Source organism: Pocillopora damicornis, chromosome 1 (assembly GCF_964200805.1).
Source record: "Pocillopora damicornis chromosome 1, jaPocDami1.2, whole genome shotgun sequence".
NCBI lineage: Eukaryota > Metazoa > Cnidaria > Anthozoa > Scleractinia > Pocilloporidae > Pocillopora > Pocillopora damicornis.
In genome coordinates this window covers 1,164,375-1,189,963 of record NC_142670.1, presented here as the reverse complement: position 1 = coordinate 1,189,963, position 25,589 = coordinate 1,164,375, and the positions used below count along the sequence as shown (strand labels likewise).

Here is a 25,589-nt window from a genome sequence, read left to right as displayed (position 1 = left end):
TCATTTCTTTGAATATTAGAAACAATTTTGAGTTTAGCTTCTGTCTTAAGAAGCTGGAGAGTATTTTATAATCATATATGTTGATGTGACTGACGTTTCGAGCCCATGAGTCGAGCGGATGGCTCCATCGCATTCAACTAAACCTTTGATACCTGACTTTGTTGATAACCTCCCGGCACCCAGGTTGTCGAAATGTCATTCGCTGACAAAAGTTATGACGATCACCCGACAGAATCAGCTGTTACTCCCGGATTCAAACAAATTACTGAATGATTTTTTTTTCTGTTTCGTACCATTTAAAGTGTGGAGAAGACGCCTGGTGCTCAGACATAAGCTGACAATGCACACAGCGTTTGCCAGAGAAGATAATTCAGCTCCAGCGGCCATTACATCTTTACTTGTGTCGAAGTGAGTTTTGTGATTTCTGTGAACTGACCAATCGATCGACAGAGAGAACGACCGACCGAACAGCCGGCCGAACGAACGATCGACCGACTGAACGAAGACAGGAACGGCTGACTTTTCGATTGATCGAAGAACGAACGAATGAACGAACGGCAAAATACGAACGATAAACGGCGAACGGTGAATAAAGAACGATCAACAATGAACAACGAACAAGCGAACAAAGAAACGAGCAAGCGAGCGAAAGAACGACCGAACGAACGACCTACGAATGAACGAACGAACGAACGAACCGACGGACTACGAACGGAGCGACTGACGCATTTTTAAAACGTCTTTTAACACAGCCAGATATTTTTTCGGCTCTTGTTGTTGTCAATGATCATGTAAAGGATTCAGCCACCCTTCTCTCTGAATTAAATACCGATCGTTTTCCACTTTTTACAGGGATCATCGTAAGTTATTTGTTGGAGATTTCCGCGGACGGATCTACAGTTGGTCTGTGACTGACGCCGCAGGTATGGACCGATCATGCTGATAAATACACACACATAACATTATCACGTATCTTACACACAAAGATCCATGGGATTTTTAGAATTACTATTATAGTATAGACTATCCGTTGATATCTTCTGTGTATTCCTGCAGGTCGTATGGCTGACCATTGGGTGAAGGACGAATTTGCTGACATTTGCGCAGGTTGTGGAATTAGATTCAAGTTCATTGAGAGGCGCCATCACTGCAGGGATTGTGGGAAGGTTTTCTGTGCAAGGTAATTCATAATCTTTGGGGTTTGGCTTTCCCAAGAGTTGTCTAATGCTAAAGACGTTTGTGGTGTTCGTCGGGAGAAATTGTGATTTGCATGTGGTTACAAGATACCTCTTACTAGCTGAGTTCGAGGTCTGTACTGTAAGTTATTGACTAACGAGGTTCCTTAACTTACTGCGCAGACCGAAAAAACAAGGTGAGTACGATATTTGACCCTTTAACTCGCAGAGGTGATTAATATAGATTTTCTCCCAGCAATATCCCTACATTATCCAAGAAACAGGTAATGAGAATACTCGAACATATCAAACTAATTTAAAAGGAAGTATACAGTAGCTGGAGGGGAGAATTGACTATCTGATCTTGGGAGTTAAAAGGTTAGTGCATCTCTTGGTTCAAATAAAAGGGGGAAGATTTCAATATCAACAAACTTTGAATTTAACTGAGAGATATAAAAAAAAAACAGTTTCACTAATAAATTCTATGTTGTCGTGCGTCTGATCAGTAATAGATCATAGATGACATCGAGATGTGGCAGGAACAAAAAAAGAATTGCATGAGGCGCAGCCAATTGTGTCACTGATGTTTCTACTAAACAGACACGTGGCAACAGGGAAACTATTTTTTAACAGACAATAGGACCTAATCTTTATCGACTGGTTTGCTTCCATCGATTTCATTTACTTAGTTTACTACTTAAGAATATTTCCTGTCCCTTGGTTTTTCAGATGCAGTAGTTACGAGTCAGAGATCAGCCGTCTTGGGATCCATGCTCCCGTCCGCGTGTGTCACTCGTGCTACAAGAAACTGAAAAAAGCATCCAAGAAGGCCAAGAGCTAACGTTCAGTTCTTGGTCATTCCTACATTCCAAATTCAATTCTGTATCTGGACGTGCCTCTGAATAAGATTGCAATAAGATAATAAGATTGCAGATACAAACTCACCAATCATGGAAAATACTATTGATGTGATTACAATTACAGTAATCAGTATCTGAGCAAATGCCCACCTACCCCTCTCCTAACCCAAAATTAACCCTTAGTTGTTATCAGTTGACTGTTGTTGGGTTGAGGGAGGGGTGGGTGTGTGCAGTTGCTCAGATACTGACACTGATCCTACACATCATTACAAGGAAGGCAATGGAAGCAAAAGTATTTTTATCATTTTTTTTCTTATTTTTTTGTTATTACCATTGAGAATATAATGGCATGGACTATCATACTCCTTATATTTGACATGAAGAGAACATTTCTGTCACACAAGGTCATTAGAAGGCATGACAAGAATTCTTGAAGAGACCACTACACAAAGAGAGCAATACTTTTAGTCCTGTTTGGGTCAGAATTGTTCTGTTCAACCCTTTAACTCCATGAAGTGATCAACATGAAACTTCTCCCTATAATATCCTTACATTATCCAGCAAACAGGTAATGAGAATTCTCAAACTTATCAGGTAGAATTTGTTATCCTTATCTAACACCAAATTCTCATAACTAATTTACGAGGAAAGGTATAACAGCTAGAACGGGTTAAAATCAATAATAACAACAACAACAAGGACACACCAAACTGGTGAACTTTACAACTCAATTATTTTTAAAGTAGAATTAGAATTTTAACATTTAGCAACTAGGAACTTATTTTTAACAATTTAGTCTTGATCATAGGAAACATTTTAACAGATACGTATTGCTACTAATATACAGCTTAAACTGACACAACCCCCCCTTTTTTTTTTTTTGGATGTTTAGAATTAATTCAATTTCATTTGGTATTCGTCTGCAGAAAATTTCTGAAAATTTATTTTCAAATGGTCATTCCCTATGAATGAAAAGTCAATTGAAATTAATTTAATGGGATGCCCAGACACAAGAACTTAACCTCTTCAATGGTTAATCTATTTTTGTCTGCACTGCTGAGTTTCATCAATTCATAACATTTGTGACAGTGGAAAGTAATGTTAGTGTTCCTATGGTGCCAATGAAATTTCATGTAGCCTAATGTAGTTTAATAATGTTCACATGATGTCAATAAAAAAAGGAATAATATAGATCCCATATTGAACCAGTGTGGCTGGTAGAATACCGCACAAGGATGATAAGGGAATCTATGTTGAGGTTCTACTGGTGATAGCTAATATATTTTGTAAGTAATGAAGTAATTATTGACTGATAAAACTATATGTGAACAAGAGGAATAATTTGTAAATATCTTATTCTCCCTGGAGCACATTAAAATGTAGGCATGTATGCCTCAAACTCTAGCAGCCACAGACATAAGTGTGAAGAGTTATTTGCATATTGTAGTTTAAAGGTGAGCTAAACACAAGGGTCATCTACCAAGTACAGAAAAATGGGAAACTGGTTTCAAAACAAGTCATGATCATGGTCTGATCTAAATTTACCACATAAAACTTTTTTGACATCTTCAATTTTCATAGAAAACTCTGGCAGATTTTTGTCTTGTACTCTCAAGAGTTAAATTATGATACGACACATCAGTGTTGCAGTAAAAATGTTGGCATACATGAAAATACCTCAACTCAAGGTCTACCAACAACTGAGTGTATCCAAAGCTTTGTGACTAAAATGAGTCTTTTCCATGGTAAAATAAAAACAAGGCAACTGCAGCATTCACTACAAGTCCCAAGAGACCAATTGAGGGCCAACCATAGTTCTTGTACATGATACTTCCCATGGTTGGGGAGACAGTTCGTATAAGGGAGTTGGTTGCCATGGAGAGACCTAACACAGCACCTGTTTTAGTGACTGTCACACTTTTTGTCATGGCTGATGTTGTGATGACATTCAGTGTTGTCCCACCAACTACCATTGGGATGATTACAATGCAAAACTGGTAAATGTCTGTCACCATGTACTAAAAGGAAATGATTGGATAAGAAATGATCAAAATTTGCATTAATTTGTGAGCCACTCTAAGGCTAGTCTGTAAGAAACCCCACTACACAAAGGCAGCATCAATAATGAAATGTAACATTATCAATTACAGATAATGATGCACAATAACAACAAAAATACTCAGTTAAACAGGAGAAAGTCTAAACCCAACATATTACTCTTCAATCAGATCAAAAATTTGTTTCAGGCTGAAAAAATATTTTTATTCTTTTGGGGTCAAAATTCCTTTCCTCAAAGGTAACTGACTGTTTTGCATGTGACAAACATATTGAAAGAAGTTATCCTTTTTTCTAAGCATTCATTTGGGTCATGGAAAATGATGAAAAAAGAGTTTCAAGAAGACCAAAGCAATAAATTCTGACTGAATGAACATTTTCATGATATTGTGGAACCAAATTCTTAATGTTAGGTTAAAGAAAACATTAGAAGACACTGGAAATGGTCAAAGTAAAGTTAGACCTTTTTATGTATGAATCAGTTGGAACTAACCAAAAGCCCATATGCTGATGCTATCACACAAATGGCTCCTCTCAATAGAAAAGGCTCACTAAATCTTCTTGACAAGACACCCACAATAAGTCCTTGAGCAACCTGTAAGAAAAGACACATGAAATATTCATCATTATTCACCATCATTGGGAAAAGACAACTGACTGAGGGGAACTGTAATCAAAGGACACCCTTCATACTTCATAACCTAAATTTTCTCAGATGGAAGATTCCCTCACTTAATCTGTCTTTATCTTACACCTTTAACCCCCAAGGATGATTAGCATCTAATTTCTCCTTACAATATCACCCTGAATCAAACATTAAGGTTGTGAGAATGAAGAAAATGATCACCAACTAAAGAGGTTCACAATTGTTCAACAAATTCTCCTTGTCAGCACCTTAGGAAATGTATAGAGAACAGTATGGAGAATCTGCACACTGATGTTGGGGTAATAAGCATTAAAAGATGGTGCCCTTAGTTCACAGCTGTCTTACAATGAAAAAGGATTCCACCCCAGCTCTTACCAAACATGTTTTAATCACAATCCTTCAAGCAAGACCTTTACATTCCACTCAGAAGACAACGTTCCAAACCCCTGGACATAATCATTTGCTTGCACAGGCAAACACCTTTTAATTGGCTCTTTGTTTTCCACAATGAGAAATAATACGCATACATGGGCATCTTCTCTTGCATGCAATTTAGTCACAAAGGCCTGCCAAACTTTCTCCTTGCATGGCTTGAAGAAAATGGTTCAAAATTAAACCTTTCATACCCAAGATCTCATTCAGTGATTCTCCTTACTGTCTGCCAAACAATTCTTATGATGTCAGTTCTAAGAATTTGGTATTGGATTGACTAACAACCTCCTAATGGAATATTTTAAATTCTCATCACTTGTCTACTTGATATTGTATTGATATTGTAAGGAGAAATTCTGTCTTGGTCACTCGTAGGAGTTGAGCACATCTTTCATCACTTACTATTGAAAGTACCCCAACATATGACATGACGAAGCCATTCTGCTGAGGCTCCAACTTGAAAAATTCCATGGACACTAATGAGAACATAGACTGGAAAATTCCAAATGGGATTCCTGTGATGATTTTGATGGTAATTAAATATAACACAGTTGGTATATGCAAAAGTTCTAGGATCTTCTTGATGCTAAAAACACTTGCAGGTTGTTCCTTGTTATCTGAAAGAGAGCACAGCAATTATGCAGTGATGTTAATAGAAAGCTTTTTAAACCTATTTTATATGCCCCATTTATGGGAGGAAGTTTTGGTTCTACCTTAGTGTCAGAATCCTGGTCTATAAATAATATATAGATTTGGCCAAGCCTTAAAGCTGAGCTCACATTTTTTTTTCCCACACGTCTCAAGGGCACAACGCCTTGCCCCGGCCAGGACTAGAACCCGGGTCATCCAACTCAGAGCCCAGTGCACTGACTACTAGACTACTGGACTAAGCCGTGGTGTTGGTGTGCCCGTGGTACAGTTGACCACGCATGTTAAAAGTAGCATCTTGTACGGTCAGTCGTATGATCGTATGGTCGTAAGTCCAAATTTTTTTGGCTTGATGGGTTACTACTACTATTTTGTATAATTATGGGGCTATGCTCTGCAAGCTCTGCTATAATTTTTGCCAATGGCTATAAGAAGTAGAGGAACAAGCAATGTGGGGATTTGATTTAAAAATTTTGAGGTATTAGCACAGCCTTAAGAGTCTGGGGAGAGCATGCCCATGTGGAAATTTAATATGCACATTTCATGGCATAAGCACAGCCTTAGGAGTCAAGGGAGACCATGCTCAATGACCCATCTAAGCAGAACTTATTCCAGTTTCCAAAGCATTGCTACTCACCCCTGAATGGGACACTAGTTCAACCCAAGGTTACCCCCCTGTATTTCATCAGGCTTCCCTGACAATTTGGCCACACCCATTTATATTCCTAGGTGGAGAGAGGAACTGTGAAAGTGAAGTGTTTTTAACCCAAAAACATAACACAATGACCCAGCAAGGTCTGCAACTCAGACCTCTCAACAGAGTCCAGTGTCAAAAACATTAAGGCCACTACTCTACCTGAACATCATCAAACAACTCACTTGGCTAGGCTTGACCCTTAACCTAAAGAAAGCCTAAGAACCAAATTCATCGACTCACTTGCTTCAAGCTTTTCAGCAGATTTCTCCTGTGGTGATAATGCTTTCGTATTTCTTGGGATGAAAAGTAGTGAGATAATTATGCTAATGAATGAAAATGTCGCAGCAAAGAATGCTGCTGACTGCTCTCCATACTTCTTTGTGATCAGACCTCCAACAAAAGGACCTATCACCATGCCGATGGCATAAGACACACCCAGTTTGCCAAGTGCATCTGCCCGACCTGCAAAAAAAAAAAAAGAAAAAGGATTGGCTATTATCATGCTAGTGTTAGTTCTGAGAATTTGGAATAGATCTCAAAAAGAAACTTATATTGATCTTTATTCTCTCCTTACCCCTCCTCACCACCACCAATACCCTCACCCCCCACCCACCCCCAAAAAAAAAATAATAATAATAAATACATAAATGTTTTGCAAAAATCAGTCATAGTCACAGTCGGCCCCAGTTGTTTGAAGGGTGCATATTGCTATCCACTGGATAAATCTCTATCCAGTGAAAAGCGCAGTACATTTTGTTAACACTGATCTGTGGGATAGCCATTTATCCATTGGATAGCATGTATCCACTTTTTGAATAACTGGGCTCAGATTGATATGATATGAAGCATGGAATTTCCAAACCCTCCTCCCCTGCTTTCTCCATGCTTTATTTTCCCCAGCCCTGGCACTATGATACTACAGTTATCAACACCAGTGTTAGTCTGGTGTAGTATGTAGGCAACCAGATTCTCCTTGGTGGATACAAAAAAAGAAGCAAAATGATGACACCTTGGGCCACAACCCAAGCCAATCACAGCAGAGCCAAAGTATGGACCATGACATTGTTCAGCAAAAGGATGGAAATTATCCCAGGAAAATCCTTTGCAAAGAGTTTTATTTGTTCTTTTTATTTCCCTCACTCACCTTCCTTCTCTGAGATATCTGTGACAACCATTTGTGATCCTGAGAAATAAAAATTCAATCTTATTGGCCAACACATTTTGAAAAAAAAAATCTTTGGCATTAAGAAAAAGAGGTATAATATTCATTTCCCTACGAGTGACTAGTAACTAATTTCTCCTTAAGATATCACCCCCAAATGAAACATTTAGGTCATAAGAATGGAAAAAATCATCGCTGACGAAAGAAGGTCTTCACTGTTAAAAAATTCTCCCTGTATGAACCTTAGGGAATGTATAGAGAACAGAATGGAGAATATGCATACTGATGTTAGGCTGTAAAGCGATAAGAAATGTAGTACCTAGAAAGCAGTGTAAAGAAAACAGGAAGACATTCTCCATATCTGAATCAAAGACTCAACCCATCAAATATTAGTCACAAAATTATGCACAGTGGATGGAAAACTTCTCCAATCTCTATGCCATAATAAACAACCTGATAACTCTGCTGTACTAACCTTGCATTGCATGCATGAAAATGGAAGGGAGTCTTGACAGAAACAGCATGCTTACAGTTGATGCCAAACCAAGAATCGTGTAGCTCATGGCTGCTGCCATAAAAGACAAAACCAGGGCAGCTCTGCTTCCAAAAATATCTCCAAATCTTCCAAATATTGGTCCACCACACAACTGCACCACAGCAAATGTGGTCTGAAGGTAGCCAAAGACTACTGGGTCAGCTCCAAGCTTCTTGGATAAATACTAATAGAATGAAAAAGTGAAATACACATGGATTAATAGAAATAAAAAAAATTCATGCTGCACAGACATACCAACTCTCACGGCAAATCTTGTCATGCTTCACACAGGTCACCAAACCTTTCCTAAAAAAACTGATATGACTGTTTCAGAACAAAGAGAGTTAGGGATTAGTCATCATTTATCCCATGCACAGAGGGGGGGAGCATTTTAGGGGGATCACATGGTTTCCATAGGGAACAGAGGGGGGGTATCAGTCATTGCTAACAGAGTATAAATTGGAGACTATAGAAAATTGACTGTCAATAAAGGGGGAGTCAGCAAAATACTATAGGGCCTTAGAGGGGGATCAGGTAAATTTCATTGTGATGCAACCAAATCTTCCAACTCCCTCTCTCTCCCTTCAGTAAGAATTAATAAGCCTGACCCCTTAAGATGGCAAATTTTTCAAACGATGTGACAAGATGATCTTCAAGTACTCTGTATGGCTTGAGAAGGACAATTCACAAGGTGGTTTGATGAAAAGAATGGAAAATTCAACATTACTTTCCCTTGACTTGACAAGTGTCACAAGTTAGTATCTCTGCTGAATAGTGTATCCGACATTCAAGTTTTCATTAGCAGCTGCAATTACCTAGAAAACCATACTGGCTTCAGTTTAAATTAATTTTGGGACAACTCGTGGGTGCAAATGTTGACTCTCCATCTTCATTGTCGAATGTCAGCAGATTATTTAAAAACTTTCAATTCCCGCTTTTAGCTGAAAGCTCCACGGTAACCGCAAGGAAAAATTTCTTTTCCTGTAGACATAAAAGAGCGTGCTCTTCCAAGAAAAGAGGAAAGAATCCAAACTAAATTGAATAAACTTGATCTAATTCCGCCATTCCTACTGTTTCGTGACAAACGATCATTGCCTTAATCTTTTTTTCCTTAAGATGCAATTTGAAAACAAATCAACCGAACACAAGATTCTTCGTAAACTCGTGTATAAAATTGTCTTAAATATTTTCACTTACCGGTAAAACTCCAATCTGAACCCAGAAACAGGAAGAATAAATAACAGCGTTCAAATGTGTGTTTAAAAGTAGCCATTTACGATTGTTCTTGCAAGTTGTGGTTGTGGTTTTCATCGTACTTCCTGACGATGTTATAACAGGATCTGGATCTGGGCCAGTTTCTTCCATCATGTCGGATCTCTTACGAACTTCAGAGTCTAGAGACATCTTCTATCACAATTATGATTCCCTCGACAGGTGACACCGACGAAACAACTGTATTGAGGACTAAGTGAGTCAAACTTGCCATGTCACTGACGCCGGCAACTATTTGTGAAGCCGCAATCACACAGTGCCAGTGGTAGCACATTCGAATACGTGGAGTTTCATAAATGACGCCACGTCGTGACTGACTACTTCCGGTCTAACGTAATTAGTAGCTTCATTTCCTTTTTCAGAACATCAAATATTTACTTAATCGATAATGCCATGCGTTTGTCTATTTCGTTGAACATGGTAAAACATTTCTTAGATGGTAGCAAAAAAACCCTTTTTTCTCTTCAAGAAAAGATCACTGTAGCGTTACCATGGTATTTATGCTCCCTCTTGCAAACACCCTTAGAATCATAGCAAAAGGTGTTTTTGCGTATGACTGTAAATATATGAAAATCATATATGTGAACTGCAGAGAAAGAAATGAATATCAAAGCGATCTTCGGATTAATGATCACTACTTTAAGGCCCATTTTCACCCTTGATGCAACGCGCGCCGCGACCCAATTTCCCGTAACACGAAACTCCCAGATTACTGAAGACCTTCTAAAATCGTCTTTCTCAAGAGCCATCCTGGACATATAGTCAATTGTTTTAGGGTAAATACATTCGCCGTCCGTCGTTTTATACTTTCCTTACGGTACTTTGAATTTTGTCTAGTAGAATCCGAAGAAAAATGTTTTTAAGTGTCACGCTTAGATCTCTACGTACTCTGGAACAGGGTCGGCGAAAAGGACAACATTCGAATTTTTTCACCTACTAGAAGCGCTTGAGGATTCTAAATAAAAATAAAATATTTTCCAATAGAAATTATTATTTTTCAAAGAGAAATATGAAAAAAATATCTGACTGCCAGACGTTAAGTTATTCAAAGACCGTGCCGGTAGAGTTCGAAAAAAATTTTCTTAGTGTCACGCTTGGATCTCTTCGTACTGCGTGTGCAGAGTTGGCGAAACGGACAACGTTCAAATTTGTTCACTTCTAGAAGCGCTTGAGGATTCTAAAAAAGGTAGAAAATTTTTCAAGGAAAATTGATATATTTCAAAGAGAAATAAGGAGTTCTTTGAGGACAGTGTCCGGCCGTGTAAATGAAAAGTTTCTTTAAAGCTTGAAAATAATTTACAATCATAAAACGGATCCGGGAATTTATTTTTCCGATGATTGTCCCCAAAGGAATATTCTTTTGGATTTATAGGACCTATCGCCATTATTTTTCCTTTTCCGGGGTGAACACTGCTCTTTATTTACTGTTTTCCTTATTCGTGGTAATCCTGTGTCACTGTGAGATGAAGGCGATTCTAATTCACTGTCCTGTGGTTCTTGATTCCTCACGGCTTGTGTGAAAGGGTTTCCTGAAACCAAAGAAAATATATCACATCAAAGATATCCGCAAGAGTTTCAACAGATTAGCTCTCAAGTCCAAAGTCTAGTAACAAATTACCATCTTTCTTTCTTACTCGAATCAAGTTTTCCCTTAGGCGACGAAAACGAAATACAGCTTTCCTGTAAAGTAGAAAACTCTGCAATTTGGAAGTCAAATGAGAAACGGGCTTTTGTTCACCAACCATTCTAGTTTCTACATGTGGTCTGCTACTCACTATTAGGTATCTAAGCTCTGTTAGTTTCGATACGCTTAGTTAATACACACTTTATTATCGTTTTTGTTCCGGTTCATTTTTATCAATAAGTCTTTCGTAAGTTAATGATTATTACACAATCATCGCTGCTAGATAATCGCTACAAGTTATTTGCTATCGTTAGGAGCTAGACCAAAGTAAGTCTTTATTTCTTTTTCATTTCCGTTGTTTATCTTTTGTATGTATCATTGTTGTAGGTCTCGTATTCATTTTTCCCTGCAATCGCTTCATTTTTAGTTAGGTTAATGTTAGTTTCTGTTGTATTTTTCTTTAGTTCGAACCACACACACATGCAACCTAAACCGCGACTCTCATCAAGCAAAATTATGTCATGGCGCTATCATCTAAAATTAATAAAGATCACTGTGAAAAATACTAACGGGTTTTCGGATTTGATATCCGATGCGGTTTTCGGTCTTTCCTATTTGACCTATTTGGGTTCCGGTTTCTCTTCGATCTGAGCGGCAATTACGCACCTCCACTGATCTCGAATAGCCGCTAAACGCCAATTTTATTGAGAGGAATGCGCGACAAACCAATTGAAATATCGCAGGGATCCTTAGGTAGCTTAAGTGTAGCCGTACCCTCCCCCTCCCCCAAGGTGGGGGGGGGGAGGGGATGGTACAGCTACACGTAGGGTACGGCTAAGCACAGAACATTGCCAGAGTTTCTTTATCAACGCCACCTTGAAGTTGGTGACCAAGTTACAGGCCACACGTGACTGAATGATTCAATATTCCAATAGAATCTCCAAACTTTCAGGTCTTAGTTCGCAAATGGAAATGTTAGATTAGGGATTTTTGATGAAACTTTCCAGAGCTAAAGCTTTTTGCGACTGCAAAATTGCGATCCTATAGAGGACTTTTGTGCGAATTTCCGTAATTAACTAGGCTCCATTACCAGCTGCTGAGTTCGCAGAGACCACGCTCGGGGTCCTCGAGAGAGCAGCTGTTAATTTAAGCAGATACTAGAAGATACGAATGCGAAGTCCATAGCATTCATAAATCCTGTAATGAAATTAGTGTAGTTTACTCTGTATGCTTCACTTGTCACCACTGTATCGGATCGATCAGGGTTTTATTAACTAGGATTTGAAAATGTATCGGTTTCAGACAGTTTTGCATACGGTTTTCGGTTTTGATCGAATTTTTTCCGGTTTTTCGGTTTTGGATGATTTTTTCTACGGTTTTGCGGTTTCTAATAGGTCCCAATGCCACCCTCCTAAAAGAGCTACTCTAGTTTTATGGCATATCAAACTACAACTAGCTGTTAGGAAACTACTAAGAGCTGGGAGATTTTACACCAGAGGTCATAAATTCACAAAATCGTACAACGCACACGAAATGCATGTCAAATGTAACCCAGTCACCGGGAAGATTTTAAAAAATATATTAACGATCGATATGGCAATCCACGCTGTTGATGATGCAACTGGTAGATTATTTATTCATTTACACCACGTGAACTGGCGACGCAGAGAACTAGCCAATCCATTCGCGCCTTAGCACCGAAAGGGAGAACAAAGAGTGATGTAAATTTAAGACAAGAAGGAAGCTAAACGGGAAAAAATTACCATAGCTTAGATGACAGAAGGTTGCGACCTGGTTTTGTATCAGTGATCGCATTAGGCTTCAATCAATGCAACAGAATGCCACTTTCTCGTGGCGTTAAAGACAAGAGTTCGACTATAAAAGTGCTCAGCTGGAACATAAACGGGTCAGGCCGAGCAGGAATGGCAGATGTCCGAAAAAACATTTTAAAGAGTGCGATTAGCAGAATCAACCCGGACGTTATGCTACTGCAAGAGACCATAAAGAGCGTCGACGGATTCTTCGAAGACGCCGGGATACCTAAGAAAGATTACAACTACGAGGATGCTGAAGACAAGACAGAGACAAGGGTGATCTATAAAAACAACGCATTCGAGAAAGTCGACCCATCACCTGTGAACCTAAATACATTTCTGGCAGAGGTGGTCCCTGAAGATGAAACAAAATTTCTGACAAGGGGAAAAGTGCCAGAAAGACAGATGATAAAGAATGGTGTTTGCGTTGTTCACCTGCGACACATATCTACAAAGCGTGAGATAATTTTTGTATCTTACCGCAACATCAGAAACCATGGAGGAAATATAGCCACTAAAGTTTGCGAAATCATAGCAAGATTACACAAGTCTAGCGAGTGCTATGTCATAGCCGGAGTGGACTTCAACTGCGACTTAGAGAATGTTTCTTTCGACAGCAAACTTATCGAAGTTCCTTCTTATACAACAACTTCAAGGAGGAAAAAGAAGATCGACTACTTTATCTTAAGCAAGTCCACAGAGAATTGGAAAGTGAAAGAGGTGAAAGCTTTCGATCTTTCTTCATTGGACAAAACACTCGAAAGTGATGGGTTTGAGCGGGATCAGCTCAATAAAGCACTTGATCATGACCCTTTACTACTTTCTTTATCAGAAGTAAAAACAGAAGAAGGAAAAGAAAAAGAAATTAAAAGGAAAAGGAAAGGAAGGAAAAGAGGAAGAAGTAAACGGAAAAGAAGAAGAAGAAGAAGACGAAGAAGAAGAAGGCGAAGAAGAAGAAGACGAAGAAGAAGAAGATGAAGAAGAAGAAGACGAAGAAGAAGATAAAGAAGATGAAGAAGAAGAAGATGAAGAAGATGAAGAAGAAGAAGAAGATGAAGATGAAGAAGATGAAGAAGAAGATGAAGAAGAAGAAGAAGAAGATAAAGAAGAAGAAGAGGAAAAACCTTGAGTGCATCCTTTATTAAGGATTTATTGCTTAAATACAGGCCTCGTTGACTGTATCATCTTCATTAGCTGCCTAATTTTACCTCCATGAAAATTATATTTTCAGTAACGATTTCATTGTGTTTTGTATAGGTGCCTATTTTCAATTTCCACGAGATCCCACATTATCTTAAGTAATAGGTAACTTGTTAGCCATAGTGTTAAAGCTTACCACCGAGGATTCATAGCTTCATTTTGTTATGAGTAATTAGTGTTGTAAATATAAGCTTCTAGAAATCTCAAGACTACTTAGTCATACTAACATAAGTACCATAGAACTTTCTAGAACATTTCATCGAGTCACGCAGTTATTTCGTAATACTACTAAATAGCTCATTTGTAAGCTTCTGGAATGTTCCAGAACACGTAGTGAATACATATAAGGACTTAGTTATGTAGCAGTAGTAGTTGCTGTTGTCGGGAGTGATCGACTGTTTAAGATACAGACTGTGGTGGGCTTAATTAAGTTTATTAACGATAAGTACTGTACTGCGTTTAGGAGTCGCTCTTTATCAAGATTATTACTCGTTGTTTAATAAAGTAGTTGAGTTTGTAGGATTGTAGTGTTTTCCTGTCGGTAAGATTTTCCCCAAATTCTAGACAAGAGTGATTATGAAACGCACAATGAAACGCTTGTATGTGCACACAAAACACGTACCTTGTCCACGGAGCCACCTGGCAGCCTCTGCCTTATAATGTGTCAGTTTCCATTCCAGTTCAGACACGTGATCCTTGTTAGGGACGAGACTGAGACGGAAGTGAAATTGTGGCCACCAATCAGCTCGCTCGTCCCAAAATATCTTTAACTCCCTTGTATCATGAGCCGCGCAGAACTGGGTGAGAGCAGCAGCAAGTTTCCTCCAGGCTGTGACACAAAACTGACATGCTGCATGGTCGTGCTTGACAAAAAGCGCTCCTAAAATATCTACGAGTCCATTTGATTGATCTGCAAAAGAAACAGAGCACAAAAAAACCAATTCAAATAAACTGTTGTTTGATAATGCATCAGTATAATCAAAGGAAAGAATATCACACAAGTGGTCCTTTGAAATCTCAACAGTGAGAGCTTACCATCCAAAATTTAACAACAGTTAAAGAATCAAAACTGGACTGAAACGTTTTAACCTTTTAAACCCTGAGATCATCATCCATATTCTCCATACGGTTCACTCATCGACCTTTGATTGACAAATGAATCATAACCTTCTCAGGGAAGCCTCCTTTTATACCATGCCTTCGTGTTTGAGCAAGACCTGACAAAAATTTTGAAAAAAAAACCTTTTTGCGTCTTTTCATGAGCGTGGGGCAAAGAGAACCTTCTCAGTCCCCTTCAAGGAATCGAATCTAAGACTTTCGGATTCTGCGCTCCGATGCCACTGAGCCACAGAGACTCTTTAGTGAGAAAGGACATTACGAAGTTCATATGCAACGAGGAAAAAAATTACCATCTTCCTTATTCCTCAAACAATGGGTTGGTAACCTTTATTTTTTTGTTATAGAATTGCAATAGGGACAGTTTTCAGCAAATTTTTAAAAAGATAAACTGATAACTCAATGTTCAAACTGCAAAAACAGGGTTCATGATTTTTGGTTTGTCGTTTATTTAAACGTGGTGTTTTACAAACCACAGCAACGTAAAATGGCACCAAGCATATGCTCAATTTTTTACTGTTTGCCGTTCGCAAAACATACAGTGGTGTGAAATCCTTACAGTATTCTTAGGTAGGGCTTAACCCTACAGTTCAGTGCCGACGTACCGATACACTAACACGTCTCCAAGACAGCGGTCAAGCGTCGGGCATGCGCAAAGGCATCATTCCTAGCCGGCTGCACGCCAATTTCCCGCGCAAAATATCTAAGGAAAACGTAAAAAACAATGACTGTCTCGCTAAATATGCCAAAAAAGTGAAACGCTCATAGAAATTTGTAAAAGGAAACGAATGTAGGGTAAAGAAAAGTCTAGACTTTTCGTACACAAAGCTTATTCAAGTATGGGTATCCTGTTTACTTATCAATTACAAATTGTCTAACAAATTGTTTACAGTACACGTCGTACCCTTAGAATAAAAACTTGAAAACAATTAACAGTAATAAAACGGATCTGGGAATTCATTTTTCCAATACTTGTCCACAAAGGACTCTTCTTTTGGATTTATAGGACCTATCGTCATTGTTTTTCCTTTTCCGGGGTGAACACTGCTCTTTATTGACTGTTTTTCTAATTCTTGGTAATCCTGTATCTCTGTGAGATGAAGACGATTCTAATTCACTTTCCTGTGGTTCTTGATTCCTCACAGCTTGAGTGAAAGGGTTTCCTGGAACCAAAGAAAATATATCACATCAAAAATATGCGCAAGAGTTTCAAGTCCAAAGTTCAATTAAAAATCACCATCTTGCTTTCTAACTCGACTCAAGTTTTCCTTTAGGCGACAAAAAGGAAAAAGCTTCCCTGCAAAGTGCTGAGAAAACTCTGCAATTTGGAAGCCAAATGAGTGATGGGCTTTTGTCTACCATCCCATAAAACCGGTCACGCGGTTAATAAGTTCATCAACCCAGTCAACTCACGAAGTAATCTTTGTCATAAACCAACTCGACCATGCTGGTGACCGCGCACAGTCTGCTACTTAGTGAAATATTAAGTACCTTAAAAACGCTGTTAGAGCAGCTACTCTGATTTTGTGGCATATCAAACTACAACTAGCTGTTAGAAAACTACCAAGAGCTAAGATATTTTATACCAAAGGTCATAAATTCACAAAATTGTATGACGCATTCGAAATGCTTATCAAATGTGACCCAGTCACCGGGAAGATTTTAAAAATATATCGACGATCGATATGACACTCCATGCTGTTATGATACAGCTGGAAGATTACCGTACTTATTCATTTAAAACATGCGACGCGGCTACGCAAAGAATTGATCAACCCATTCGCAGGCGCCTCATTATCAAAAGGGAGTACAAAGAGTGAAGTAACTTTAAGACGAGAAGGAATGCCAAACGGTAAAACAAATTACCATAGCTTAGTTGACCGGAGGTTGCGCCATGGTTTTGTATCAGTCTGTGATAGCAATACAATCGGACCTCGATTATCCAGACTTCGATTATTCGGACTTTATCTCAAGACGCCTGCTCCGCGGGCTACGCGTGCGAGCGTTGCTTTTACTTTTGAAAGCGAAAAAATTCGCCCTTAGTCCACTTTTCAACGCTGTAGTTTTAAAAAGAATATGGCTACGGGTCTTGATTATGACTAATAAATGTTCATGACAAAATTGGAACTAGGCGAGCCAACGTTACAAGCCAGCGATCGGTTATCCGACCGGCCTTGTTTAGAATGGACGGTGAGAGTAGGGGACGAGGGAAGGGAGAAATTTTCAATCCTCCACCACCACCCCTCTCCTTATTTTTGACCGTCGTCCGCCCCATTGGTACAAATTTATTTCTCTCCCATGCCTTCAGCTGCCATTAAAATCAAAGATGGCGGCTATAATATTCGTTATGAAATTACTGAGCACTCGCTCGCCAAAATTACGCCTGCCCTGCAGGCTATCGCACGCGTTGTAACTAAAATATATTCAAGTTCACATGGCAACCAGGTGGACAATCAGACATGGTTTGATGCCACTCTGGTTTGAAGATTTAATGAATGTAACCGAGAATTTACAATCATAGACTTAACGTTTCGACACTCCTGTCTAGTGCCTTCATCAGGGGTGATCTAACCGCTACAATAAGAGGTCCTTCTATACGCTCGCTGATTAGCTGCACTTTTTTCTGACGAAGTGTAAATAGGCGTCAGGAAGTAAGCCGCTATCATCACGAATTAAAGAAGCGTGGGCGGAGTTGATATGCTAAGCTTCCAAACAAAGGCGCTGGTGGTAACGTCGATTAGCGGTGATAATTTTAGAATTATCCCACCCAATTGTATGGTTGGTTAGGCATGTGTATTCCAACAAAGCTGAATTTTCCTTTTTGCAAAAGAAGACCGCGTTTTGATGCTCTTTCAAACATATACCAAACTGACACTTGGTCTGACGTTTCGAGCGTTAGCCCTTCGTCAGAGCGATTAGAAGAATTGTGGGTTGTGTATGGATTTATATGTAGAAAGTGGAGCTACGCCATTGGTGGGAATATGATGACGAAAAAACAGGAATAAATTAGTTGAATGAAAAGCGCTCGTTGATTCCGTGGGGATTAAGGGTGCCGATTTGAAATATAAATTTTTGTTCTAGTGTTTTACGGCTTTCCGAACTGCCTAGATGTAAGGAAAGGCCGCAAACTGCCATATGCTGTTTAGAATGATAAGGAAGATTAAAGTGTCTAGCGACTGGCTTGGATGCGTCCTTGTCATTTATTTCCACATCGCGAAGGTGTTCTCGGAATCGGTCACCCAGTCGTCTTCCTGTCTCGCCGATGTATAACTTATTGCAATAAGTGCAAGTTATGCAGTAAATAACATTGGCGGAGGTACACGTAAAGTGATCAATGATCTTAATGGATCTTTTGGGTCCCGATATTTTCTGTACGTTGTGAATGAAAGGACAAGTTTTGCATCGTGAGCGAGCGCATTTAAAAGTTCCAGATTGGTCATTGGTTAGAAATGAACTCCTGACTAAAAAGTTGCCTATGTTTTTGTCACGTTTGAATGAAATAAGTGGGGGTTGCGAAAAGATAGTGCCAGTCTCTGAATCGTTTTGGAGTAATTTAAAATTTTTAAGAATGATAGATTTAACTGCGTGGTTGTGAGGGTGAAATGTGTAAAGAGATGTTATATCCATGGTGAAAAACTAACAAACTTATTTTCACCATGGATATAACATCTCTTTACACTGTCATTCCCAATGACGAAGGTCTCCGGGCCCTCAAACATTTTTTCGATCAACGCACTGTTAAGGAACCTAGCTCTGCTACACTACTCCGTATGGCCGAACTAGTACTCACACTCAATTGCTTTTCATTCGGTGGTAACTACTACAAACAAACTAATGGCGTGGCCATGGGTACTAAAATGGGACCCAGCTACGCCAATCTTTTTGTAGGTTTTATCGAACATCAATTTTTTAGCCAATACCACGGCCCAAAACCTCAACTCTACGGCCGCTACATTGACGATTGCATCGGCGCTACCTCCTCTACCAAAGAGGAGCTCACTCAATTTATAACCGCCGTCAATTCCTTTCATCCGGCTCTTAAATATACCTGGGAAATTTCCGACAATTCTTTGGCTTTTCTAGACATCAAAATTTCAATTGAAGGCAACGGCTTATGTACTAGTGTTTACTACAAACCTACAGATTCACATAGTTACTTGTTGTATTCATCCTCACATCCATCACACGTCAAGAACTCCATACCTTTTTCACAGTTTCTCAGACTTCGTCGTTTATGTAGTGACGACTCTGATTTTTCCGAAAAATCAGAGGCAATGTGCCAGTTTTTCGATAAACGCGGCTATCCTGTTTCTGTCGTTCAAGCGGGCTACCACCGTGCCCAACAAATCGATCGACAGGCAGCACTACAAACGGCCGAGAAGAAGAACACGGATCGCATTCCATTTACTCTTACATTTCACCCTCACAACCACGCAGTTAAATCTATCATTCTTAAAAATTTTAAATTACTCCAAAACGATTCAGAGACTGGCACTATCTTTTCGCAACCCCCACTTATTTCATTCAAACGTGACAAAAACATAGGCAACTTTTTAGTCAGGAGTTCATTTCTAACCAATGACCAATCTGGAACTTTTAAATGCGCTCGCTCACGATGCAAAACTTGTCCTTTCATTCACAACGTACAGAAAATATCGGGACCCAAAAGATCCATTAAGATCATTGATCACTTTACGTGTACCTCCGCCAATGTTATTTACTGCATAACTTGCACTTATTGCAATAAGTTATACATCGGCGAGACAGGAAGACGACTGGGTGACCGATTCCGAGAACACCTTCGCGATGTGGAAATAAATGACAAGGACGCATCCAAGCCAGTCGCTAGACACTTTAATCTTCCTTATCATTCTAAACAGCATATGGCAGTTTGCGGCCTTTCCTTACATCTAGGCAGTTCGGAAAGCCGTAAAACACTAGAACAAAAATTTATATTTCAAATCGGCACCCTTAATCCCCACGGAATCAACGAGCGCTTTTCATTCAACTAATTTATTCCTGTTTTTTCGTCATCATATTCCCACCAATGGCGTAGCTCCACTTTCTACATATAAATCCATACACAACCCACAATTCTTCTAATCGCTCTGACGAAGGGCTAACGCTCGAAACGTCAGCTTTTTTACTCTTTACGGTGGCTAATTTACGTTTTCAACCCAGTTGTTAACACTAAATTACCTTCTATACTCTCCCACCGACGCAGCACCACAGTTTCTTTAGAAACTTACCCCTTCATTCATTTGACACTTGGTCTGTCCGATATGCTCGAGATCACAGTCATTGCACGGAATAGAATAACTAGCGTCGGTTCGTTGTTCTTTCGTGATAGGATACTTAGGTTTGGCTAAAATTTGCCACAAAGTCTGAAAAGGTTCAAGAACATTCGGATGAGGTCTGATTGGCTTGGAGTTGCTTTCCACTCACTCACTCACTCCCTTCGTACTTTATACAATTCTATGATCCTTCCATATTTGTATTATTGCAATTTAGCTTGGGCTGGTACCTATAAGTCAAACCTTCAAAGAATTGTAACCTTACAGAAACGTGCGTTAAGAATAGTAAGCAATTCTACATACATTGCCCATACTGGCCCTATTTTAAAGGAACTTAAACTCTTAAAATTTCATGATATCCATTCGTTTCAATTAGGTACTTTTATGTTTTCATTCGAGAACTCTACACTCCCTTCCAAATTCAATAACTCTTTTTTACTGAATAGTCAAATCCACAATTATAATACTAGGAATGCTCAGTCCTTCCGTTTGCCACTGTGCAGAACGAACACCAGGAAGTTTTCAATTTACTTTCAAGGTCCAAACTTTTATAATTCGTTAAATTCTGACATAACTAGTTCTCCCTCCTCCGCTTCTTTTAAAAGAAAGCTTAAGGAATTTCTTCTCTCTAAGTATTAGCTTCTGTAAGGCAGTAATTCTTAACTAACTTACTTAATATGTGTGTGCGTGTGTGTGTGTGTGTACGTGTGCGCGGTCAAAGTTAATTACCATAAGTCCATATTGTAATTCTAATATAAGATTAGTTATTTTAAGTGAGAAAACCTGACTTGTTATAAGCCTCGTGGTTTCTTTCAGGTTTTCTCGCCATTTATTTTCTGTCATCAATTTTCTTCATTTTTTTTTCCATGGGTAAATGTCGTATATGGCAAATAAATATTGTATTGTATTGTATTGCTTTGTTGCTAAGTGAGATTTCACACTATATTGGCTCGTTCGGCGTGGTATGCAAGATAAACAAGCTACACAGCGCAACGTATGTCTATTAGGACTGAAGCGTAATCGCTGAAAGTTCGTCTAGTTCCAACAAGTCCGGATAATCGAGGTTTGACTGTAGTATTTCGAAATACAGGCAAACATATTTGAGAAGAGCTGTGCTAAACAATTCATCTCTGAAGGTTTTATATTTCAGGCTTCAATCACTACAACAGAATGACGGCGAATGTCGAAACCGATATTGACCAACTTCCTAATCGTGATGAAAATTTTCATGTAGCTCGTGAAGAAGAAGAGAGTTTGACTACAACCGTACTCAGCTGGAACATAAACGGTTTAAGCCAGGCAAAGGCCCGAAAACAAATGTTAACGACTGCGATTAGAAAAATCAAGCCGGACGTTATGCTACTGCAAGAGACCAAAAAGAGCATCGTCAAATTCTTAAAATACAACGTGATACTTGAAAAAGATTACATCTTCGAGGCGGCTGGTAACGGGGAAGAGGCAATGGTGATCTATAAAAAGGACGCATTTAAGAAAGTCGACCCATCACCTGTGAACCTAGATAAAGTTTTGGAAAAGGTGATCCTTAAGGATGACGTAATAATTCTGAGAGGGAAAAGAGTGCCAGTCAGAGATAGGATAAAGGAACGTTCTTGTGTTGTTCACCTGCGACACATATCTACAGAGCGTGAGATAATTTTCGTATCTTACCACAACATCAGAAAGGGTGGAGGAGAAGGTGCTGTAAAAAATATGGCCACTAAAATTTGCAAAATCATCGCAGAATTACACAATTCTACCAAGTGCTTTATCATAGCCGGAGTGGACTTTAACTGCTCTCAGTTCGTCAAAGATTGTGTCACAGTTCCTGAATATACAGCAACCTCGAGGAGGATAAAAGAGGCAAAGAAAGTCGACTTCTTTATCTTACCCAAGTCCAAAAAGGAGGGGAATGTGGAAGCTATTGATCTTTCTAAATTCCACAAAGAACTCGAAGGTGAGGAGTTCACGTCGGATCAGCTCAATAAGGCACTTGATCATGACCCTTTACTGCTTTCTTTATCAGAAGTAAAAACAGAAGAAGTAAAAGAGGAAGAAGAAGAAGTAAAAGAGGAAGAAGAAGAAGGAAAAGAAAAACAGCTTCCTTTATCAGCAGTAAAAGAAGACGAAGAAAAAGGGGTAAAAAAAGAAGAAGAAGAAGAAGAAGAAGGAGAAGGAAAAGGAAAAGGAAAAGGAAAAGGAAAAGGAAAAGGAAAAGAAAAACAGCTTCCTTTATCAGCAGTAAAAGAAGACGAAGAAAAAGGGGTAAAAAAAGAAGAAGAAGAAGAAGAAGGAGAAGGAAAAGGTAAAGGTAAAGGAAAAGGAAAAGGAAAAGGAAAAGGAAAAGGAAAAGGAAAAGGAAAAGAAAAACAGCTTCCTTTATCAGCAGTAAAAGAAGACGAAGAAAAAGGGGTAAAAAAAGAAGAAGAAGAAGAAGGAGAAGGAAAAGGAAAAGGAAAAGGAAAAGAAGAAGAAAAACAGCTTCCTTTATCAGCAGTAAAAGAAGACGAAGAAAAAGGGGTAAAAAAGAAGAAGAAGAAGAAGAAGGAGAAGGAGAAGGAAAAGGAAAAGGAAAAGGAAAAGGAAAAGGAAAAGGAAAAGGAAAAGGAAAAGGAAAAGGAAAAGGAAAAGGAAAAGGAAAAGAAAAACAGCTTCCTTTATCAGCAGTAAAAGAAGACGAAGAAAAAGGGGTGAAAAAAGAAGAAGAAGAAGAAGAAGAAGGAGAAGGAAAAGGAAAAGGTAAAGGTAAAGGAAAAGGAAAAGGAAAAGGAAAAGGAAAAGGAAAAGGAAAAGAAAAACAGCTTCCTTTATCAGCAGTAAAAGAAGACGAAGAAAAAGGGGTAAAAAAAGAAGAAGAAGAAGAATTAAGAAGAAGGAGAAGGAAAAGGAAAAGGAAAAGGAAAAGGAAAAGGAAAAGAAAAACAGCTTCCTTTATCAGCAGTAAAAGAAGACGAAGAAAAAGGGGTAAAAAAAGAAGAAGAAGAAGAAGAAGGAGAAGGAAAAGGAAAAGGAAAAGGAAAAGGAAAAGGATCAAAGTGCTCTATGAGCAAACTCGTGAATTGACACATGATTTTTTGGATTATGTTTAATGTTATCTGGTTTAGGGAATTTTGTGGTTGATTGTCGTATCTAGAGTACAAGCAGTAGTTCAGTGTTCGCTAATGTAGCAAAGAAACAAAGTAACGTTGGGATAAGAAGGCATTACAATTGAAATGATCATGCTATTACATTTAACAAGGTGGATGATGTCATGTGTTTTAAACGTCTATCATTTTTGTTTCTGGTTCAAAAGAAAAGGTTGGAAGTAAATGTGGGTGAAAACTGAAATTTACTGTCTTTCGTTGTAAATATTAGAAAATCAAGGCAATACTGTCTTAATGAAAACATTAACGATTCCCTGTTTATCAAATGAGACAAACGGGAACGAGTTTTGAGTGATATAACTAAGCCAAGCCTGCCACCGTCATTTTAGATCTCCGCCTGGGTAGATTTAAGTCACGTGCTAGGCAACGGATAATCAATAACAAGATAGAATTTCATTTCAGGCCTATTTATCAATTTTGTGGTGTGTAACTTTCGCATTTTAGTACGTTGTATATATGTTGAATCTTCAAATTGTCTTGAAACTTACGAGAAAATTGTTCTTTAAAAATTCACTGAAAATCGGTAGCTAAAATTGTTTGTCTAAGTGTTATTTGATTTTCGTGTTAACTTGTTATTTAGTCAGTCGCCGGCATCTTTTGTTGCTTCACACAGGAAAAACACACGCGACGAAACGTAATGATCAATTTTGTCCTCAATCTCACGCTATAACAGAAAAAGCTTTTGAACATCTGTTAACTCCGAGCGCTTCGCAGTAAGTGATATTTTCAATGAATCTTCGGATTGTTTTCAAGTTCAAGGATTGTAAATTACAATTTTATGAAAAACGAAGGTTGTTGTTATTTCAGTGTGAATCCTTGAATGCTTGCCAGTCGCTGGCGCCGCTTGTTGAAACTAAAACGAAAAAAAAAACTCTTTTAAGATTATCATTGGCTTCTTTTTCACCCCACCACTATTCTTAGCAACAAAGGTCGCCATTTCGTCTGTTTATTGCTCGCCAAAAACTATCAAATGTACTCAAAAGCCTAAAATCTAAAAAAAGTTTACAGGAATCGACCAATCGAGCGAGCGAATGCTATTCCCCACATCGTATCTATAACTCGCTCTTGCGCATGCGCGCAATTCACGAGTTAAAAAAGGAAAAGGAAAAGGAAAAGGAAAAGGAAAAGAAGAAGAAAATAAAGAAGAAGAAAAAGAAGATCATGGTTGCATAATTATTTAATGATTTATTGCTTACTAATACGGGCCTTGTGGCTTGTTTCATCTTCAAAAGCAGACTTAGGTTACCTCAATGAAAATGATAGTATTTTCAGTACCGATTTCATTGTGTTTTGTACAGGTGCCTATTTTCAATTTCCACAAGATCCCACATTATCTTAAGTAATAGGTAACTTGTTAGCCATAGTGTTAAAGCTTACCACCTAGGATTCATAGCTTCATTTTGTTATGAGTAATTAGTGTTGTAAATATAAGCTTCTAGAAATCTCCAGACTACTTAGTAATACTAACATAAGTACCATAGAACTTTCCAGAACATTTCATTGAGTCACGCAGTTATTTCGTAACTAGACCCTGTGAGCAGGGTAACTGGGATACCTGGATGGTACTGGATCCTTGGAATCAAGCGTAGTGATACTATGGGTGTCGGATTAGTATACTGAAATAGTGCGCTCAAGTCTGGCAAAGGGTATACACCTATTTCAAAACATAGGCATGCTATGCGTGCAAGAGTTCCTTTTTTGAAGGGTGGGTGGATTACTTGAAACATTGTGAGTGATGTCTACATTCTTACAAAAGGAGAGAAGAATATTTATGTGGGAAAGAACGAAAATGTCGAATTACCTCACTCACAGGTATTTTGTGGTAGATTATGTGTGTTTTGCAATAAATGTAACCAAAAATAAACTGTATTGGTGCCACGGATACCTGTTAGTACAAAATGCAGACAGCAGACCGGATA

The 25,589-nt window shown here is 38.7% G+C and overlaps 4 protein-coding genes across 10 annotated transcripts in view; 2 read left to right on the top strand and 2 right to left on the bottom strand.

Moving 5' to 3' along the window:
- Window positions 1–3,446, top strand: part of LOC113669439 (WD repeat and FYVE domain-containing protein 3) — a 55,660-nt gene extending 52,214 nt beyond the window's left edge. For all 4 annotated transcript variants that reach the window (XM_089206952.1, XM_089206938.1, XM_089206947.1 and 1 more), the window contains exons 62-65: window positions 303–408; window positions 853–923; window positions 1,057–1,180; window positions 1,905–3,446. In XM_089206952.1, coding sequence (XP_089063078.1) covers window positions 303–408; window positions 853–923; window positions 1,057–1,180; window positions 1,905–2,016 — 413 coding nt within the window. In that variant the 3' untranslated portion in view covers window positions 2,017–3,446. The remainder of the gene's footprint in view (window positions 1–302; window positions 409–852; window positions 924–1,056; window positions 1,181–1,904) is intronic.
- On the bottom strand, window positions 2,329–9,752 carry LOC113669440 (solute carrier family 22 member 18). Its single transcript, XM_089207270.1, has 7 exons — window positions 9,408–9,752; window positions 8,151–8,394; window positions 7,658–7,696; window positions 6,754–6,975; window positions 5,571–5,785; window positions 4,584–4,685; window positions 2,329–4,053 (listed from the first exon to the last, which is right to left on the bottom strand). The coding sequence occupies exons 1-7, from the start codon at window positions 9,612–9,614 to the stop codon at window positions 3,760–3,762; spliced, it is 1,323 nt and encodes a 440-aa protein (XP_089063396.1). The 5' UTR covers window positions 9,615–9,752; the 3' UTR covers window positions 2,329–3,759.
- Window positions 9,753–10,676: 924 nt separating this feature from the next.
- LOC113669457 (TATA box-binding protein-associated factor RNA polymerase I subunit A) overlaps window positions 10,677–25,589 on the bottom strand; it is a 48,604-nt gene continuing 33,691 nt past the window's right edge. For 2 of the 3 annotated variants that reach the window (XM_027185487.2, XM_089207235.1), the window contains exon 6: window positions 15,538–16,399. In XM_027185487.2, coding sequence (XP_027041288.2) covers window positions 16,194–16,399 — 206 coding nt within the window. In that variant the 3' untranslated portion in view covers window positions 15,538–16,193. Of the gene's footprint in view, window positions 11,012–14,742; window positions 15,031–15,537; window positions 16,400–25,589 lie in introns of those variants that run through there. The other variant, XM_089207240.1, reaches the window with a different exon arrangement.
- Window positions 21,501–23,316, top strand: LOC149051225 (uncharacterized). 2 transcript variants are annotated; one of them, XM_089207218.1, is made up of 2 exons: window positions 21,501–22,832; window positions 22,869–23,316. In XM_089207218.1, exons 1-2 carry the CDS (start codon window positions 21,701–21,703, stop codon window positions 23,195–23,197), a joined length of 1,461 nt encoding a protein of 486 aa, XP_089063344.1. In that variant the 5' UTR covers window positions 21,501–21,700; the 3' UTR covers window positions 23,198–23,316. The 2 variants fall into 2 exon arrangements, with proteins under 2 accessions (XP_089063344.1, XP_089063346.1); XM_089207220.1 differs by having other exon boundaries at window positions 22,875–23,315.

What these genes read in the sequence shown, in the direction of transcription:
- LOC149051225 (XM_089207218.1), top strand. Translation starts at nt 21,701, where the DNA reads ATGACGGCGAATGTCGAAACCGATATTGACCAACTTCCTAATCGTGAT. An exon ending in AGAAGAAGGAGAAGGAAAAG is followed by an intron (nt 22,833 to 22,868) that starts GTAAAGGTAAAG and finishes GAAAAGGAAAAG; the next exon opens with GAAAAGGAAAAGGAAAAGGA.
- LOC113669440 (XM_089207270.1), bottom strand. Translation starts at nt 9,614, where the DNA reads ATGTCTCTAGACTCTGAAGTTCGTAAGAGATCCGACATGATGGAAGAA. An exon ending in TGCTGAAAAGCTTGAAGCAA is followed by an intron (nt 5,786 to 6,753) that starts GTGAGTCGATGA and finishes GCTCTCTTTCAG; the next exon opens with ATAACAAGGAACAACCTGCA. An exon ending in CATCAGCATATGGGCTTTTG is followed by an intron (nt 4,054 to 4,583) that starts GTTAGTTCCAAC and finishes ATTTCCTTTTAG; the next exon opens with TACATGGTGACAGACATTTA.